Source organism: Meleagris gallopavo, chromosome 1, assembly GCF_905368555.1.
Source record: "Meleagris gallopavo chromosome 1, MGAL_WU_HG_1.1, whole genome shotgun sequence".
NCBI lineage: Eukaryota > Metazoa > Chordata > Aves > Galliformes > Phasianidae > Meleagris > Meleagris gallopavo.
The window spans coordinates 34,064,192-34,085,321 of record NC_139404.1 but is presented as its reverse complement, the minus strand read 5'-3'; the positions used below and the strand labels follow the sequence as shown (position 1 = coordinate 34,085,321).

Here is a 21,130-nt window from a genome sequence, read left to right as displayed (position 1 = left end):
GTTGTATGTTTCCAATTTCTTTCTAAGCTGATGTTCTGGACTGCATTACATTGCACCTTTATAGACATCTGCACAAATGCAGAAAACAAGGAGCACACGAGCAAAGAATGACAAAAAGATATCTTAAAAAGATGATCTCCTTCAAATGGCAGTTTTAAACATTTTTAATCCAGTAGCTAGAAGAATCAGATGACATCATTTATATTGAGATAACTCCAGTTAATGGTTTTGTATTCACAATGTATTGATATGAAAACTGGTTATATGTGGTGCCATGCCATACCTGGCTATTTTTGCATTTTCTGACAAATGTTTTCTACTGTTCCTATAGAGAGGTGGATTCAGGTAGAAGTCGAACATTGAATCTTTATCATGTGCCTTTGCTCAGATGGCTGTGCTGCTGCTAGAAATGCACTGGGACAGTTTGTCATAACTGCACACTAGGCTGTAGGATGGAAATCTTATGTCTTAGTAATGTAATAATGGTTTAACTCTCGTCACTCTCAAAAACGAAATGAAATACAGTTCTTCAACAGCTGATTGTAGGTTTTTCTCAGCCACTGTCACCAAAAACAATTATTTTTGTAGAAAGAATCTTATTCTTATGGTCCTGCTAAACATTTCTCTCCTCAGATGTAATCACTGGAGTTACTGTGTGAGTGGTTCGATGATTGTGTCGTATACTGGATAGCAGTACAGTTCTGCTAACAAACCAATATGGCTGGTCTCACTGAAAATGAAGAGGCTTTCAAATAGCAGTTATTTGATTTCAAGTTTAGGATGTTTATGTTAATTTTGAGTTTTTTAGTGTATAAACAGACTTTCAAGTTCAGTGCTTATGTTTGATGCTAAATTGAAAAACATTCCTGTTGTCTACCCATATTTTGATTTGGAGAGGTCTCGCTGCCGAGGTATCTGCTTTTTTATGCCTAAGAATATGAAAAACATCCCCAGAACCAAATAATCCAAGAATAAAGCTCTTTTTAGCTGGGAGACAAACCAGCCCAGATATAGACTGTGCTGCCCTGCCGTGTCGTGTAGGCTTAGCATTTTCACTGAGTTGTGTCATCGTATCCCACATACTGCAGCCTGCGGTGGATCACAAAATATCATTGTTTGCTTTTCTACATCATGCTTAGGCCAGGCAGTAGTCAGACTACTTCTGGTTTATGAATGCTGATGGAAGACATATGTTTTTAAGGTAATATTTCCACAGTGGCAAAGTTGTCCTGTAGACTTGTGCGCCTCCAAAATAGCTGTCAGTATAGACCAAGTCTGCTTTAGGCAAATTTTGATAAGTGTGTGAGGCATTACCCATTTCCCTTCCTCTCACTGGAAGCTGTACAGCATTTGGGCACTGCCTGTCCATAGGCTTCAGGAGATGGTGCAGAGTAGGTTAAGGTCAGCTTCTTGTTTTCAGATTCTCTTCATCGTTTTTTGTCTGCTTGCTTTTTTTTTTTTTTAATGAAAATTGAGGTGTTTTAGCAGCCAGTATTGACAGCCAGTCAGGAAAAGGGCAACAAGGAGCAGAGTGTTCATCACCTGCCAACATACCTCTTGTCATACTGAGAGAAATACACCTACCCACAGGACGTGAAACACTGAGCAGACGTGATGTCCCCAGGATGACAAACTGCTGTCGGTTTTGTAAGAATTGACTTTATCTTATGTGGTTTCCTATTAAGCTGTGAGATGCCTGCTGGAATGTAAAGCAAAATGTTTCCTCTGCAGAATTTCTGCTGACATACAGGGAAAAATCCACACAAGGACAGCACTGACTGTATTTTCAACAGACTTATCAATTACTTACTTATTGATTAGGTAAGTCTTTTGGTAGGAAATGGTCAATAACAGCAAGCTTTACTTTCACTTTTAGGTTAGGTTTTGTTTGTGCTCTGTCCTGGCTGCACAGAGCAAACTCACTGGATAGGTGGAGAATGCAGGAGCTTGACCTGGTTGCATAGATTTTAGACGTTTTCTTGGATCTAAAAATGAAATGTTCACAGAAGGGAACAGCAACAACAACAAAAAGACAGCATCCGGAATAAAGGGAAAAGGTTTTCAATTTTACTTTAATATGTAAATTAAGATATAAAACTGTAGTAATATATAAAATAGGTGATAAAATTTTGATTAAGTGTTCTCTTGGCTTTCAAATGTTGTTCTGGGAGAAATTATTTTCTGAATCCTAGTTTTAAATCTTCTTTTTTTTGTAAAAGTGAATGTGTTCCATATTCAGAAATCTCATGAGTCAACTTATTTTCCACGCTTTTTATTCATTAAAATATGAGATTTACATACATCAAAATGCAGGAAATTACAAAATGTCTGATCATATTTAAAATTCTTGGAGTTTCATTGTAAAAGTACTCTCCTTGAAGAAAAAACAATTTGACATGATGCTTCTTGGATTTTCTTTACGTGTAAGCTATTCTGTTTACTCATCTTCTTACAGGGAGATTTACTCATTCCTGTGTTTGAACACTTGCTTATCTTTGAAGTATTCTTGTCCCACACTGAGGATCCCTGTAGTCTCCCGGGTTGCAGCTCGTAGTCTTCTTGCACCAGCTGTTGTAACAGGGCACACACAATCACACTACTGCAGCAGCAGACTAAGAGAAGCATTCAGATGAGGAACAAAGGAAAAAAAACAAGAGCATAATGTTTTCTTCAGAGCTCAGCTGCTGTGTACGCTCCACCTTATAAGACTGGAGATATACGCTAAGCTCTTTGGAGTGGAAACTCATTTCCATGTTACGTCTGCATGCGTGCACAAGTGTGCGTGCACGTTTGCACTCCCCATAATGAGCCCATCTCCAGGACGCGGTGGGATTCCCCAGCCCCGTGCCACAGGTAGGTGGACAGCCTCAAAGCTGTGGGAACAAGCGTGTGCCCAGGGTCACCCGTAGGGACACTGGCAGTCCTGGGGCAGCCCCAGGGTCTCATCTCATCAGAGGCTGCTGGGAGCTGTGCCGCACCGAGTGCTACTGCTGTTGGTAGTGGTAGGAGGGGGAAGAAGCTTGCAAGTGTGTTTCTCAGACTGAAGTGTAAAATGGTATTGATTTGGGCTTTTTTTTATAGACTTGGAACTGTTTTTTCTCAGTGCAATTTCGTTTTAGAATAATTCATGTGGTTGGTATCACAGAGATGTGTTGCAAGAATAGTGTTCCTACATCTGATACTTCATGAACTGGTTGTGGAGAAGGAAGATACTGCTGCCTAAGCTCATGTCTTCTATTTAGTTTGCCATTAAACAAAAGTCTTGTAAATTGAACTCCTATTTTCCTTATAAATTATAAGAAATCTGGAAATAGCTTCTTTGCCTTTCCTTCTGATGCTGACTATGCTAATGTCTTTAGTGCTGTGGGAGTGCATGTGGGAAAGAGAGGACCCCAGAGCCTTCTGACTAATTAGGAGCTTTCTGGTTGGCAAGTAATGAATTGTTAGTGAGCTGATACATGAATTATGGTTTTAACGCACAAAAAGTAATATAGCTTTTTGTTACCTAGAGAATAGAGACTTTCCTTGTGTTGTTTGAAGAATAGCATGTAAGAATGCCATTACTTGTTAAAAAGGAGGTTGTAGAGATAAGGTCCCTGTCTTGTTCTGATATTGGGCATTTTGATAATATGCCTGTGGGATTAATCTGTAGTAATAATGTAGAAGGAGTGCAGATGAGTAAACACACAATATATAGCTTTTGAAAGAGAGTAATCGTGTGTGATTTAAAAAAGCAGAGATGGAAAATGGAGACTGGGATATCAAGTTTAAGAGCTCTTTGCAGAACAGCAGTCTGTCATAAACAAAAACAGATTAGACAGATTAATTTGTTCCTGTTATGATTATGCTAAAAAGAAAAAAAGTGACAAAACCTGTCAGGGGGGACAAGACAAATGAAACTGTTGTGTACTCCTAGATGACCTAATCTGTTTGTTAGATAGCAGTGAGCATTCCTCACCACCTTCCTTTGTAGTGCTAATACATCTCTACTGCCTATCTAGGGAGAGTGTCTAGAGGTCACTGTCTGTTAGCAGAGGTATACAGAGATTTGTCAAAGTAGATGGTAAGAAGGAGCTAGCCCGACCATTATTTTCCATGCCAGCAGTTGGAGGGAACTGTAAGTAATTTGCTGGTTTAAACCACTTTGTGGATCATCTGTTCCATAGGTCACTTCAAGCAGCAGAGTATTTCCTAGCATTTGTTTGCAAACTCAGAATCTATTTAAAAGATTGAAAAACACAGCAGTATTATGGTATGGCAAAAAATTGGGCCTGCTCAGTGCATTGCTGATAATCTCTATACATGTTTTAGCAAAGTGTTTGTTGAACAAAATTCTTAGAGAGTCCTGAGAATTAGATTGTACTACTGAGAAGTTAAAGGGAGGATTTGGATTGGGAGATAGGGGAGGAGGGGAATTGTCCTTCTGAATCCAGATCTCATTATCAAGTAAACCCAGAATAAAGAAGTAGAGCACACCAACCCAGCACCTGAGGTTATAATGTGCATTGTGGGTGTAACTGTACAGAGTTTTTGGTTGCAGTAAGTACAATGCGTGAACTCCTATAATCACTGTGAATACTTGCAGGTATTTTATAAAACTGAAAATAGTGTTTTGTTCCATAGTGTCTCTTACTGCTATGCAACTTGTCTATATGTTCATATGCAGATAATCACATCTGTTCTTTCTGAACTGTCAGAATGGCCAGATGTGCACAAATGTTACTGTGGAAGCTCAGTAGCTTCCAGTTGGTGCTTGAAACTCTTCTGTTGCCCAGCAAGTTATATGCATGAGGTAGCCGTGCTACTCTCTGAGTCTGGATGGGCAGGGACACGTCTTGAACAGTCTCATAGTCTCTTGTCATCTATCTTATTATAATAAATCTTCCACTTTTGGTATAGTTGCTTAAAAGTTAGACCAACCCTTGCTACTGACTGAATACAGTGCAGAAGTTTTTCTTAGTAGGAGCTTTTTAAGCTTAGGAAGATTCTTACCTAAGCACTTAAGTCATACTGTACAGTGATAGAAGTGTGAATAATGAAGTGAGGTCATCACCAGCCAGAATGGAAAGAAGAGCCTAGCAGCCACCTAGAATGGAGCAGGGACCCTCTGTAGGGTGATGCCATGTCTGCAACAGACTCAGCAGTTAAAGCAGTACTGAAGTTGGCAGAATACCAGGGCTTTAGCTCCTCTGAATGCATCTCTCTGCCCTCTGGTGTTACTTCTATATTGCTCAGCCTGGCAGTTGTTGTTCAGGGCAGCTGTTCTTCATCTTGAGGTCATGACATCTGAGGTTGTCTTCTCAGTCATACAGGAAAGATACTGAAAGATCCTTGCTACCATTTGTATAGTGCTTATTCTGTGCTTCTAATGCTTATGGGTGAACATACAAATGTATACAATTAACTTGCTTGTTTCTTGGGTTGCTCTTTATCTTTGTCTCATGCTGCCATGGCACGATTACTAGTTCACTGCAGTGCTGATATACCGTAGTTTGCAGTGTATGCTTGGCGCTGTTTGTATCTGAGCACCTAGAAGCTGCACATTTACACTGAAAAGGAACCGAAGAGATGGATGATCCTTCTGGAATGTCATCATTTTCAGGATTGATCTTTAGGACTTAATGTATTTTTTCCCAGAATATCTGGGAAGCTGATGGTTTTGATGGATCTTCTCTGGAAACACTAGGCGCAAGGTATGAGTGTCTCATGTCTCCAGCATGGCTGCAGCTGTGCATATGTACAGTGACATATTCAGCCACCTGAAATAAGGCCATCTCTTTTTGAGCACTCCAGGCTGTCTGTTGCAGAATATTATTTCTTATGAACATACACAGTTATTTTCTTCGGAAGTAGATGACATTGTAGAAAAGCAACATCTGTGTCATCATTTAATTTTAATAGTGCCAATAATTTTCTTTTACCAGAGGAATTCAAGGGCTCGACGATAGTTGAATTAATGAAAAAAGAAGGCACTACCCTAGGGCTTACAGTATCAGGTGGAATCGACAAGGATGGGAAACCAAGAGTATCTAATCTTCGTCAAGGAGGAATCGCTGCTAGGTAACCATATTTCAGGATACAAAATACATTATAAGATGTGAATGCTTCAGAAATACGTACTTCATCAGAAAGGTCACTAACGAATATCTGATTGTATGCATCTGTAGTGGTAGGCCATCAAACCAGAGAATCTCAGAAGTGGCAACAGCTGGTCCCCTTCTTCCCTCAAGGCTACTTTCACAAAAGCTAGAATTACCAATGAGGTATTTAAAAGTTATTGTGAGACTAATTAAGTTTCTTCTAAATTGTAGAAATTTGACCTTTTTTTTTGTGTGTGTCCTTGAATGTAATCTTGAGAAAAGCAGCAAAAAATATTGAGGATAAAAGTAAAACTGAAAATCTAACAATAATTCTACCATAATATAATAAATAAGGTGGTTCATCAGCTTCTTTTAAGATTATAAAGAAATCTAAAGTCATAACTGTCTTGCATACTACAGAGGAAGATGAAATGCTGTTATGCATGAGCAAAACAGGTCAGGAGATAAAGATCAAGTTAAATCATTCCAAGTAACTGAGCAGAACATATGCTTTTGGGCTCTGGCCTGTCTCCTGTAGCTATGATGTTAACTATGAAGGCTACTGCTGTCTGAAAAAATAGTTCTGGAAGTATCCCAAAGAGGAAGAGATAAAGATGGGGAGATGTTTTCCCATATCCTTTGCCTAAACCAGCCAAATCATCCAATTCCTATATTGCACATCTGTTCTTGTACATCAGAAATTAATAATGCAACAATGTTCTTTTAATATTTAACAAACTAGACTACATTAAGTTCTTAAAGGCCACTTTCTGTTTGAAAGAGCAACTTGTTTTAATCTAGATGAATAGAAAAAGCTGTTTCTTGCCATTACTAAACAGTAATTTAAGGTAATTACTTTAGTCCACCAGATCTGTCTTTAATGAACAGAGTATGTACCTTTTCCTAGGAGTGACCAGCTGGATGTGGGTGACTACATCAAATCTGTGAATGGCATCAACCTGACCAAATTTCGCCATGATGAAATCATCAGTCTGCTGAAGAATGTTGGCGAGAGGGTTGTTTTAGAAGTGGAGTATGAGCTTCCTCCGGTCTGTAAGTAAAAACAGAGCAAACTGAAACCCATGCAGAATAACAGATGTGTTGTTAGCAATGAGGTAGATGTGGTGGTGATATTCTTTTGCTAATGATTTTCTTATATTTTTTTCCTCTGGCTTATTGCAGAACATGGAAGCAATACAAAAAGTGTTGGCAGTACAGGGGGATGCTCTCAAAGATGCTCTGATCATTAGGAGCATAAATCTAGCCAATGACAAAGCTGAGTCTTGGCAACTTCCACTATTTTTTTCCAGTTTCTAGTACTGAGAATTAGATTAGGTGGATTTCAAGGCAACACAATCCTTCATGTTATAGTAAAATCTGAGGTGAGACCTATGAATATCTGACTTTATTCCCTCTCTCCAGTTGCAACACCTTCTGCTTTCCCAGATAATGTATTTTGGGATTTTTCCAATCACTTCTAGCATCAATTTTAGGCAACATCTTATTTCTGGGACAGAAGATCCAGTGGAGTAGGCTATAGAGATAGGTAAAACTGCAAGAATTCTATTAGTGAAATGAAGACTTCTTGTTGAGCAGGATTGTCTTCAAAACGCAAATATAAGTTGACAGCAAAGTGAAAGAGTGCTGTTGAATGTCTTCCTTCCTTCTTATTTGCCCTTTCTTTTTATGTTTATGTCTCTGGCACAGTGGGAGAAAATCAGTAGGAATTGAGGCTCTCAGGTATTAAATGAAAGCCAGAGTAATGGTAATCTGGAAACCTGGGGCCTAATATGACGGAGTAAATGGCAGGTGGCACCAAGGGACTGAACCAAAAACCTTTAAAAGTGTGCATGCTCTTTCATGCTTCTCACTGGAGGGGAGGAGATGAGGTTTGCTGGTGCTTGGCCAGAAGAAAACTGCAAAGCCAACTAGAAAGCTCTTCTCTCCTTAAATAAAGACTTTGATTGCAATAAAAGCCGAAGAATCCATCAGTGCTCAGAAGAGAATGTACTCCCCACTGTTTTGTAGCAGCTGGAGAGTTAGTCTAATTACATATTTGGTTGCTTTTATGACCGCCTGACAATCGCCTTAATGTTTGGAATGTTCTCTGTTGATTAGTGTGTGCCTGTGGTAAGGGAACTTCCTGTTCAGAAACACAGTGTTTGAGGTGATGAAGTCAACTGAATTATTTTGCTAGAGATGTAGTTGTCATGTGAGAATAATTTGTTTTGCACTCACTTAAGTAGGCTTCCTTCATTTTCACCGCTGTTGGCTAATGTGCCACTCTCATCTACAAAAGCAGGAGTTTGCAACAGTAAATTACAGTAGCAGTCATAATCTTTTTGTTAAGTCCTTGGAACTTCTGATCCCTTCATACAAGCATGGCTAATAAGGTTGGAGATAATCAGCAGTTTAGTTGTTCCTATTAAACCTGATGAACAAGCTAGACAAAGTGACTTCTTATAAACAAAAGTTTTTTGATAGGTCATATGGGGAAGAACTGGCACCTCCTTCCCTGCCCGTACATAATGAAGTTCTACTGCTGTTGTCACAGCTCCCCCTCAGAGAGAGGACTGTTTTGGTTTCTGAGTGGAGAAATGTCAGTACATTAATAATGATGGATTACATCTGGCTGAGCACTAGTAATCTCACTCTAGTGCTTCCTTCCCTGGCTGCCAGTGCTCACAACAGCTTCTATCCAGCTTCTATTTTCAGCACAAGCTACCTCAGCATTTCAAACTGGAGCATGAGCTGTCTGCCTTACATCTACCTCTTGTTGCTAACAGCTAAGGGCTTTTTTCACCTCTCAGGCTGAGCTTGGTGTGGAAGTACAGCTGCCTGAGTGGTCACTGTTGAAGTGGAAGGATGCTGTGTGCCCTTCCTCACTGCTGAGCTACCTGGCTTCCCTTTCCCCAGCGGAGGCCACAAGCCACACACACACAAGCAGACAGCAAGTGCAGATACAGCTTGTGCTGTACACTGGGCTTTCAGTTGATAGGGATAAAGCAAGAGTTGCCATCTTCTCTCTATAATTTCATCCTTTTCTATCAATGAAGGGTTTCTAGCTGAAAATGAACTGTGTGGATGTTGATAACACCATCCTGATATTTGAGTTGTAGCAGAAATTACTGCAAGACAAAGCAGTGCTTTGGAGAGTCATTTTTTGCTTGTTTTCCTAAGGAAATGAGATGTATGTGATTTCACAGGCTTGTTTTTCTGGTTCCCTACAGTAACTTTAAAATTTTCTGGTAATGATTAATCAAGTTTAATGGGGATTGAAAGACTCCAAGAAAAAAAGTCTTGCATGTTCTGTGAAGGTAGGCACTTGGGCAGAAGGATCCCAGAGCAGGAAGCATCCCAAGGGAAAGGCAGGAAGAGCCAGGAGGGCACTGCTGCTCTTTGGGCCCATAGCTATCAGCATGCACTTTGGGGCACTTGTTACAGGGACCTGAGAAACTGGGATTATTGCAAGCTGGGGCATTGCAGGACATAAGTTTTATTAATTCTGCACCTCACAGAGCATTCATTTTATTCAGTTTGTTGTTTTTTGTTTTTATCTTTGTGTGTTGTGCAGTTTGGTACTAGATGATCTTAGAGGTCCCTTCCAACCCAAGGCATTCTATGGTTCTATCAAACACATTAAAAATCTTGACCTTTAAAGTATCTGGCACAAAATTATCTCAAAATAAAGTGTGAGCTTTAATGACAGATCTTTGGTCTGACTGTTCTGTAATAGAATCCAATTGTGTGGCCACAAATAAAATGGCTAGCTTGGTTTGGAAAAGGTGTAAACCAATCTGAATAATAATAACAATAATAATTAATAATAGTGTGGATTTTTCTTCTTTTTTTAGCTGTACAAGGAACAGGTGTCATCTTCAGAACTGTGGAAGTTACTTTACATAAAGAGGGAAACACTTTTGGGTTTGTAATAAGAGGTGAGTTACTGAATGTGAACTGTTTTCGAAATCAGCAAAAGAAGCAATAAAATTCCATAGCACTTAGAAATTATTTCAGGATTTATGACTTACAGTTTGTTAAAAAAATCTCTGTGATTCATGTATACTTCTTCCATACATTAATGTACTACTTTTATGAACTGCTCTAATTTTTGTTTATGGAACAACAGTAATTAATCCTCTATGCACAAGAACATGAACAGCTTCTTTTCACACCAGGTTCTGCTGCCACCAAAATCTGCAGGAAGTTGTTCAATACACGAACATGAAGTGCAGGTTTTTTTTTCTCAGCACCGCAAACATTACAGAGGAGTAATTTTTCACAATGAGATCGAATTTAGAGAGTGAAGTTTCTAAGAAAGTAATATGCCTTTAATGAGAGTCACTCTGTAGAAACATTGTATAAAGAATCATCTGTACAATACAATAGGTTGATTTTTTTTTTTTTTCCAATAAAAATCATGGGAGTTTCGTATTAATTGCTTCATCACTTTTTGCTCTTTTTAGCCCATATTTAAGTGTGCAAGCTGTAAACCTTAGCATTTGGAAATGAGCTTTCATAAAATGCATAAAATGAAGGTGTGCTTTCTCTCACTTTTCTTCTTCTAGGTGGAGCACACGATGATAGAAATAAATCTCGTCCTGTTGTAATAACATGTGTTAGACCTGGAGGGCCTGCTGACAGGTACAATTCGTCTTTCCCTGTAACGCAAGTGAAAGAGAAATAGAGAAAAGTGAATTGTTTGGGATAGAAGTTAAGATGTGGAGTGAAGTAGATGTGTTCAAACCTGTTCCTTTGAAATCTACACATTTAGTTGTAGTAATAATAACAATAGTAGAAAATCACAGTAACTCAGCACATCATAGTGTGGTGTGAACTTAAGTTAACGAAGCATCTTGCATGTTCCAAGACTACTCATGCAAAAATTAACTTAAAATTGTTAGAAGAAATCTCTGTAATAGGTCAGAGCACAATCTTTGCAGCCTTCAACCAAGTGCTGAAGATCTTAATTATTCCTTTTATACACGAGCACCACAATCTTTTCCTCTTGCACTCCAGAAAAATACTTTTATGTCTTTGGGTGTTGTTCTGCTATTGTTTTAAGACTTTTATTGATATCTACATATGAGTTCATACATGACTTCACCTGGAAAACTTCTGAGTACACGTGTGGTTTGGCCCAAAGAATGTATTTTTGTGTAATATCACCTACGTAAAGAAAGAATATTCACTTTATGTTTGTGTTTGATTCATATTTTCAAAAAATCGTATTTGTGTTCTTAATTCATTAAAGAAATTGGCAGTTGTTTTAAAGCAGCCTGGTATTCTATAGCTTATGTTGACATTTTTGAATTTGGAAACATTAGTTGAGAAGTAAATGTTTCAAGAGAGCTTTTGTCTTCTATCCCTCCTCTACCTCCCCACTTTCATCACCCTTGCCTTCTTGTTTTTCTCCCTCATTCTTAAGCTGGCAATGTTAGTACTTCACTTTCTATTATAATCCTGAGTATGTTATAAGCCTAGGAGACAGTGAACATTTATAGACAAATTTCTTTTGGATAGGAGGAAAAGGAAAATGAAACTATCCAAGTAGGGGGTATTTTGAAGAAAATCAGAAAATGCACATTCGTATTTTGCAGTCTGCTTCTTTTCTCATGTGTTTGTAATACCTTGTATGTATTTCTAGGAAAATATCTGAAAATATCAAAATAGGTGACTATGTGTGTGTGAAAGAGGACTTGTGTGGACAAGGCAGAAACAAAGCATATGCTGAAGCAGAAGCTACACTTGGTTGTTATTTAACATGACTTGATTATTTAGCTATGTGTTAAGCTGTTTTCCAGTCGGTGACTTTCCAATTAAAGCAATTTTCTTTCCATTGTGCCCTCTGTATGTTCTCACTGTCAAAGTAAATGTTAAGTGTTAAGAGGGATGAATGTCAAGAGAGGGTGTGAGAGAATTGCTTTTCATAAATGGTATTATCTCCAAATCAATTTGTCTTATATTAATAAAGATCATTTTTTTAAATTTTCCTTCAGAGAGGGCACAATCAAACCTGGGGACAGGTTGCTGAGTGTTGATGGGATCCGACTGCTTGGAACAACACACGCTGAAGCTATGAGTATTCTCAAACAATGTGGACAAGAGGCAACTCTACTGGTGGAATATGATGTTTCAGTAATGGGTATGTTGAGGAGTGGGACTCCTGTGCTGTTTTGCTGCCTGTTCTTGGTGAGCTATTTTAAAATTGATTGTGACCTATTATGCTCCTAGCAGCAATGATATTCCTTTCTACACCGTATCATTAATCTTGGGTTCATAAAGAGGTGAGCAGTATTTTACTGCAATTTAGTATTCTGACATGGTTTGTAGAGTGAAACCATAGTATGGATTCTAGTAAAGTAACTTTTCCAGTGACTAACTTACAATAAAGATTAATGAAGTGTAAGGATTTCTGTGTCATGTGGAAGAGGGTTTACTTGCCCTTACAGGAATTCTTTTGCCTTTTGCCATTGCAAGTTAGCAGCCAAGCCATTATAAAAAGACACTAAAGTGCCACACAGTGGGGAAGAGTTGTTAAGAAATGTAGAGGTAGCAAGTTGTGACTTGATAAATGAGCTTGAAGTTCATACAAACTACTGTTGAACTTACCAATTATATTGGAAGATTTTTGGAAAGTGAAGGAGAGCAGATGATTTTTCACAACAGTTTTGGGAATTAGTTATTTCCGTGTGACTTCGGAAGGCATCACATCCCTTCCTTTTTTGCAAGACAGAAAATTGGTGGCAGCAAGAAATAGAAATACTCACCAGTCAGACCGAAGCATTTCTTCTCTGGTTGGAGATCTTTCTCTTTTCCTCCTCAGTTCCGCAGTCAGATTTCGAGTCTAGTAGAAAATTGGCCCCATAGGAATTTCTGAAGTAGCACTGTTGAACTTCAAAGCCTTGGGAAACATCAGTACTTAGAAGAATGGTATATTTGTTTATTCAAGAACAGCTTTCTTTGTTCTTTCCAACACATGGGTCTTTTTTGTTATAATATATATCTTTGTTTACTTAACTACTCAGAATGGAGTGACAGTTTTGCTTGATGTCTAGCAGGCCAGATTCATGCCCAGAAGCATAGAAAGAGCTCTGCATGTGGGCAGGAACCTCCTGTGTGGAAAATGAATTGCAGGTGATCTTGTAACCTGAAGAAGACTGGAATTCAGGTGTTTTCAGTTGTTTCTTCTTTTTCTTTGGAAGATGGTGAATTACCAAATGTTATTTATCATCAAAGTTTCAAACAGATTCTTCGTACTCCACTTTCTCTAAAAGAGAGATTTCACTGAAATGAATCCCTGGCTTTAGACAGCCAAAGTTCCCAGCTAGACCTTTATTACAGAAAAAACTCCCATCCTTGTTCTCTTGTATAGCTCAGAGAGACAGCCTCAATTTCAGTGAGGATTTTATAGAAATCTTTGCAGGTTTGCATGAAGAGAGAATCATTTGATGAGAAGCTCTGTTGTGCTCTAGATTGTACATTGAGCAAGGCAGAAACCTTCTTTTCTTTGATATTCAAATAGAGCTCAATGCAGGAGGATCTTAGCTGGGAACCGTGGGCTTACAACTGTGTAGGCAGTACCTTCCTATTCATCTCTTAATGGTATTTTCTCTCTGAATAAACTCTGCTGCCTCCCTTTTGTTCTCAGTAACAGATCTTGATTTATTGTTCATCTGAGGCCATTTCATCGAATCATAGAATCATGAAATGACTTGGTTTGGAAGGAACCTCAGAGATCATCTAGTTCCAATCCCTTTCCAGGGGCAGGACTGCTTCCCGCCATCTCAGGCTGCCCAGGGCCCCATCCAGCCTGACCTCGAGCTCTTCTAGGAATGGGGCATCCACAGCTTCTCTGGGCAGCCTGTGCCAGGGCCTTATCACCCTCTCAATGAAAAATTTGCCCCTGATATCTTATCTAAATTTCTCTTTTCTTCCTACCTCGCTGGTAATTAATGCATTATCCTATGGAAACTGAAGGAGGTGGAAAAACATAAGGCTTGCGAAGTCAGAAAGAAAAAAAGAGAAGGGAACCACACACTCGGAAATGTATGTGATAGTGTTCTGCAGTGTCAGTGAGAAAAATAAGGAGGGATCTGTTAGGCTCTCTCTCTAATAAGTTATGATTTTGTTAGATTTTATCAACCTCCCAGCTCTTTTGCTACTTTTTCCAGTGTGTATACCATATGTAGTTTTCCAGTGGTATTGTAACAATTTTTGTTTGGAAGCTTTATTTGCTTTTTGCAGTTACTTCTTGAGTAGACCATGTCCCAGAGAGTGAAAATCCTGTTCTATTCTAATCAAATAGTGTTGACTGAAACAAATTTAATAATTTGGCCTACTAAGAGTAAAGCAACAATCCAAAAGTTCTATTCTACAGGATCCTCCCAGTATAAACTTTCAGTAGAGCAACTTACTCCCAGAGTTGTAGTTGTACTGTTATTTGCTTTAAAATCTTCTCTTCTGTTAGAAGATGGCTATATCCTATAAAGTAACATTTTGTGTGACCAGAACTGGAAAGAGCCATAAAATATATTCTGATAGCATGAAATTGGAACTTAATTTGAAAAGGTTACAGAAGATGAAGAAAGTAATCCTGAGCTATTTTTCAGCTACAATTCTGTGGTGTGTTGCTGACATTTATACTCCTGTAAGCATAAGCCATTTCAAAGGTGCTGTATTTCTTTAAGTTTTGTTCCTTCTCTTGAAGTCTTCAAGAGGTCACTTGGGAAGCTTGTATGCTTTATTAGTTCTGGAACTGAGACAAATTTGAGGGGAAAAAAGAGCATCAAGGGATTCTGTGGAGGGTATCTAAGTGCATATATAATGTAGGAGATGTGGCTAGTTCCACTGAATTCTCTGGGGTTGCACTTGTGCTTGTTTATATATATTCTGAAGTATCTTGCTCAACTGGGTCCTAGGAAGTATACTTGTCAAATTGGGTCCCTGAAGAAAAGAGGAAAATAGAATTTCCGAGGAAATCTTTTATAACTAGTTGAAAGTTACATTTGCAGTTCTGGAAGTCTTCCATATGCGTTTCTGTCTTCTAAAACACCTCCTCCAATCATAAGCAGCTTAGTTACTTCTTATTGGTATTAGAGGAGACTACTTGCATTTTTTTTTAATTCTGTGAAGCTTTAATAATACTACACTTGAGTGTATGCAGAGGAAATGGGTGTGCTGAATTGCTCTAAACCCCCTGCTAAAGCAGGTTCCCTACAGTAGGTGGCACAGAAAAGCATGCAGGTGGGTTTTGAGAGTCTTCTAAGAAGGAGACTCCACTGCCTCTCTGGGCAGTCTGTTCCAGTGCTCTGTCACCCTCACAGTAAAGAAATTTTTCTTCATGCTCAGTATGGAAAAGTATGAAGTCAAATGGCTTTTGAAATAACAGATGGAGGAAACTTCTCTATGGGATGTGTACAATGAATCTAGTTTCTCTGAAATCTGTAAATCTGTTACAGACTTGATTTTAGGTAAAAACACTATTTGTAAATGAAGAATTACCATCTTATACTGAAGCAACTGCTGGCATTGACTTAGACGTCTATCAACTTGGGCCTGGATTTAGACATCTTTACTTTAGTTAGGTGTATGAATTTCATAATGTCTTATATCATAGAATGGATAAGCTTTATATCACACTTCTCTAAGAAACTGGGGCTTCCCAATAAGAAAGTGAATGTGAGTGACTAATGTATATAGACTGCAATGGTAATAATAAGCTGCAAGCAGTTGTTCACACTGTCCCCTTATAAAATGAGAAACAAAAGCTTATCATTACACTCGTGGAAACAGAGAAAATGCAGTTTACCTTCAGATTTTCCAAAAGCTGCCATAATGCATCTGAGTTGTCTGTATTCTCTGTAACTGAGGTTGCTTGGACATCTGTTCAGTTACTCTTCCATATTTAGTCTGAAAGGGAGCCTTCAGGAAGGTTCAAAAGTATGGTTGCCCAGAGTTTGAAGTCTGGCCCATAACATTTTTGCATAGCTCTAATTCATCAGTTGCTGCTGTTGAGCCTTTTAGAAATCTTCTTTTTAAATCTTGAATGTTCTTGCTTGGGTAATTTTTGAATTAAGGATCCTGTAGTTAATCAACACTATTGGTTATTGCCAGAACTTCAGCATAAAAATAAGCCTTGTTGCTGTTAACTGTTTGTATCTGAGAGACATGAGAACTTTGTGTCATCTTTTCACTTTTCACTGGGTGTTTCTTTGTTCAAGCCACATGTGCTTGTAATCTTCAGGAATGAAGGAATGTATTGCTCATTCTAATTCCATATGTTAATCTGGTTTATTTAACAAATGTTGCACTTGTCTGAGCCAGAATAGATGTACTGAAATGTGTCATCCTGTAATTGTTCTGTGCAAAGACAGTCAGCTGACATTTCACTCCTAAGTTAGCAGAATCATGCTGACAGAGAGCACTCATTTTTAGCTAGGATAACACCCTCAGTTTTCTGAATTCTACACTTAACCATTGATACAACTTTACAGAATGGGAATTATTCATGCAAACATTTGGTAGTAAATCTGACAGCAGTTTGACAGATACAGTCCAGCTTTTTGCCATTTAAAAAGAAAAAAAGGGCAGTAATTTTATGAGACTACAATTTACAATTTACTTCTATTTACAGAAGTCTGCCCCAGCAGCCAATAATTATGACAAAAATTCAATGCCTGACAAAAAGAGTAGTAGGGGAAGGAAGCTTGCATCAGATGATGTAGTCTGTGATCCAGTGTAAACTTGGAGTGATTTTTGCAAGATGAGAAAGGTTGAAGAAAAACAAACTCTAAGGGCTGTCCCTTATGTTTCATAAAGTAATATAACTCAAGCATAACCAGAGCTGTGGAGACCTTTAAGTGTTATTGAGTTTTACAAGACCGGAGAACAGAAGCTCCAGAGACTGCAAGGGCAGACTCATGATCCTCATAAACGCTGTAAATGTTGCAAGACCTTGAAAGCCGGAGGAAAGACAGGAAGCCTGTAGTCTTCCACACTGCTTTTTCTTTTTATAAACCTAAAATTAACATTTCCTTTGTCTCTTACAAGTCTTTGACAGAACACTTAGTTGTTGCACTCTAACATTTCACTGTGACTTCAAGTCTCCTGACTGTCACAGAGCAATGAACCTACATCCCTTGAAATTCTAAATATAAATTAGTTAAACCTTTAAAGAACAGTTCCTGTCTCATGTTGCTCTAGAGAGAGATTGAGTGAAAATTTGTGTGCAAAACAAAGGTCATAATAGATGTACCTGAAATACTACTATTCTTCAAATACTGCTGCGCAAAAACATACATATATAATGCCAAAAGACAATGATTGAAGATAAAAATTTGAGTGCCAGTTTGGAAATATCAGGACTCAGATTATCTGCTCAGTCTATGTCCAGCTACATGTGCAGATCTCAAGGAGAAAATCTCAGGGTCCCAAGGTCATTCTAAATTTCTTGGCTCTTCCTTAATGTGGAAGATGACGTAGGCATCCCTCTCTCCAACATTTTCAGAAATATCCAGTGACATATCACTAGGAAAACCATATTGGTTTTTTTTGTCTCTCTTAGGCCAACACACAATTCATGTTCATGTTGTGGAAAATAAGCACATATTTAGGTCTACATGCTATGGCATGTTATTCTCCTATCTTACTGTGCACTTTCCTTATTTATCAAATACACAATTTGTGCTTTCTAGTGTCAGTGCCCAGATGCCTACATTTGGGCCATTAGTATGAGCTGCCAATCAGAAATGAACATATGCATACAATAAGAAAATTCTCTCTCAGCTGTGGTAGCTTTTAAGGGTTTCATCTACAGAAAGATGTTGGAATGTGACCTATCCTTGGCACCAAAAGAGGTTTTCTTTGGAGAAATCTGAGGTTTGTGATTTTTTTCTGCCGTTGTGTTTCCTGACTTAAAAGACTGCTTTTTCACAGTAGTAAGTGGGTTATCCCTTTAAACCCTTCATCACATGCTGCTACCAAATACAGTACATACTAATTTCCCTGAGTTTCATCTTTGCCTATAAGTGAAATGATATGTGCCAGTCAGGCATCAGTTCTTGCTTGTTTAACATGCTTTTATCTACTCTGTTTACATGCTTTAAAAGAAAAACATTACCATTTTTAAGACCTCTTGAGATAAATGGATACTATGGAAACCTAAGATAAATAATTACTGTGGTTTAAACAAAAAAAGCCATCATTTTAGCCTTGCAACTTCAAACCTCGGTTCTTCATTTTCCAGTGCTTAGTGTTATCAGGAGATTCTGCCATTCACTGCAGATAGTAAAACATGAAAATTGTTGCCATTAGTGGCCAATTCAGTTTTAATGTTTTTTTCAAACTTTACAGAAATTGTGACAGAATGAGAATTTGCAACTTCAAAGCAGCACTGAGTACTGACTTCTGCCCTTTCTTACAGTTCACTCTCTACTCATTACTTAACTCCCATTCATCTCATTCATTTCTCACTTCCTCAAAACTTACACTATTTGTCTTATGGGTAGGATATTTTTTTCACCATGAAGACTGCTCGGTAGTGAAAGGTATGGAACGAGCCCTTGCAAGATTATACACATATACGTTTGTGTTTATGTAATGGACTGTATTGCTGTATTGCATAAGAAGCTGTCAGTTTGTTGTTTCCTATTATTTGTGTGAGCTTACATCCTTAATAGCACTGACATATTTTTACTTACCATTTCTCTGTGGGGAAGGAGTCAAGAAGGGAAAATTCTATGTGGTGTTATATCTGCATTCTAATAGATCCTCAAATGAATGGGACCCTTTTAAGTCCCAGTCTGCTCCCTATTAGCTGGGACCAGCTGTCCAGCACAATATATGCATGCTTCCTGCAGATCAGGAAGAAAACAGACCTAGACCAGCAGGTTTAGAAGTTGCTTGCCGGCAGCAAAGAAGCATGAAGGTTCAGGATCCATTTCATGCAAATGTGCCAGTTTTTGTCTTTTTTGTTCTTATCCTTGTTCTTAGTTGTGTTACTGTCTTTTTTTTTCCAACAGCTGCTTGAATTTCCCTTTCCTTACCAACCTAATGTGAGCGGTTTTTTCTAGAAAATCCTAAATCCCACATACTCTCTTGTTACAGCCCAGTTTTCTCATGTCTTTTGCCAAGTAAGGCCTAAGTAATTTCCCGACACGTTTCTCATTCTCACACTGCTGATTTCTCTCCATAAAATCCTTTTCCACTTTTCATGCCTATCCCTCTTTAGCATTCTCTCATGTCCTTGTATTTTAGCAATCCATTCCCAAGTTCCTTGTACTGTATCTTCTTTTCAGATTGGTTACCTTCTGATCTTAGTTTCTTTTCCAAGTTCCTCTCCTTCTTGCCCAAGAAGGCCAAGTCTCTCCTTCTCCTGGCTTTCCTCTTGATTCTCAGTGCCAGATCTGTCAGGGAATGAAAACACATGGGGAACATGAATTTTCAATATGAAGCCCACAGAATTTTCTGTGTGGGATGACAAAATACAGTTTTCCCTAATGATGCTCTCAGACACAGCCGACCTGTTTCAGCTGAAATAACTTAGGGAAGAAGAAAATGCAGCCTGAGACAGGCAACCATCATAAGAAAAAAAAACATTTAATCCCTGGCTGGATTGTAAGCTGTAAGCAATTAAAACCAAGGTGATTTAATGAGAACAGTCAGGCAGTGTTAAGAAGAGCTATAATTCCCAAGTATATTTGTCCTGTTATCTTTTTTTTCACTTTCTTTTCTGTGACTGCTTATGATTTGTTGTTGCAATTTGATAGCCGTGTTCCTACCAGACGATTAAAGAAATAAAGGGAGAGTCATTGTGTTTTATAAGTATTTCATAAATCTTACAGATATTTCTTTCCTTACAAACTTCTTGATCATCCTTAAAGAGAAATAAATGGAGTTTAGTAGAACTATATAAGTTGTGACTGACTGTAACAGCTCCAATTAACATTTCTCTCTAGTGCTTTTGAAACCATGGGCTCATTAAAAGCAGCTTAATAAACATTGCTCTGTACAGGAGAAAAAACTTGAAAGGTAAAATGAGATGTCTCTATAACTGAAAACTGAAAATACAATTTAATTGTTGTAAATAGCTAGGAAAGGGTGTGGGGGGGCATTCTCTTCCAAGCTCCACTTCTTGTATGAAATTATTCTGCATTTTCTTGCTGGAATACTGACAATGGGCAAATTTGTCTTCAAAGACTTGTCAGGAAGGTGAATCCTCTACTTGTATACTATTAGTACTGTCAGAACAAAGTACAATTCAGAAAATCAGTTTGAGATACTTAATGTATTTCATGACAGACATTCATTAAAGTAGAGCCTTCTTAATCTGTCTTGCCATTTCCCCACAAAGCGTGTGGTCTGAAGATCTAGATGTTAATTCAGGAGTACAGACACACAAAAGGAAGCCCCCTCTGCATATAAATAAAAATGCTATTCTGCTTCTTTTAGTTAGCATTTAAAAACAATAAGAAAACAAGCTGTCTTCTCCACCATCCTGCAAGTGGAGCCAGTAAACCTCATATCTGTTTTTCTTGCTGGTTTGTTGCAAAGAAAGCTTTTTACTGTACATTTAGATAATGATGAGAAAAAGATTGATCAAATCTTTCCACACTGCATGAGGGTTACCCATATGTGCTATGAAATGTTGTGTGAAAAAATTACCATCTCTGCTACAGGCTCATATCTCTGGTCAGATGGAAGCTAAGAGATCTTTCATTAAGTTGGCTTTTCTGTTACTTAGTATGCTGGTCAACAGCAGTCTAACCAGAATAGTGACGTAACCTGATTCATACTGCTGTTAAAAAAAAGAATTGAGCAAGTAGCTGAAGTACTTAAATTCAGAGTGCAGGTGTGAAAGTTTTACAAAGAGGATGATCATTAAGCTTCCTGGAGATTAAAGGATCTTCTGGATGTACTATGCAATTCAATGCAAGAGTAACTCAGTAATCAGAAAAAAATCCAATTAAAAAATTCAACCTTAGATTTGGCTTAGTAGCACTGCAGTCATCCAAGAGACTGAGGAATAAAGGACAGATTCTGTTTTCTGT

General features: G+C 38.2%; 1 protein-coding gene across 6 annotated transcripts in view; it reads left to right on the top strand.

Moving 5' to 3' along the window:
• GRIP1 (glutamate receptor interacting protein 1) overlaps positions 1 to 21,130 on the top strand; it is a 305,207-nt gene that overhangs the window by 222,698 nt on the left and 61,379 nt on the right. For all 6 annotated transcript variants that reach the window (XM_085220767.1, XM_085220785.1, XM_085220756.1 and 3 more), the window contains exons 3-7: positions 5,925 to 6,060; positions 6,988 to 7,133; positions 9,935 to 10,018; positions 10,649 to 10,724; positions 12,080 to 12,225. In XM_085220767.1, the coding sequence (XP_085076893.1) occupies positions 5,925 to 6,060; positions 6,988 to 7,133; positions 9,935 to 10,018; positions 10,649 to 10,724; positions 12,080 to 12,225 (588 nt within the window). The remainder of the gene's footprint in view (positions 1 to 5,924; positions 6,061 to 6,987; positions 7,134 to 9,934; positions 10,019 to 10,648; positions 10,725 to 12,079; positions 12,226 to 21,130) is intronic.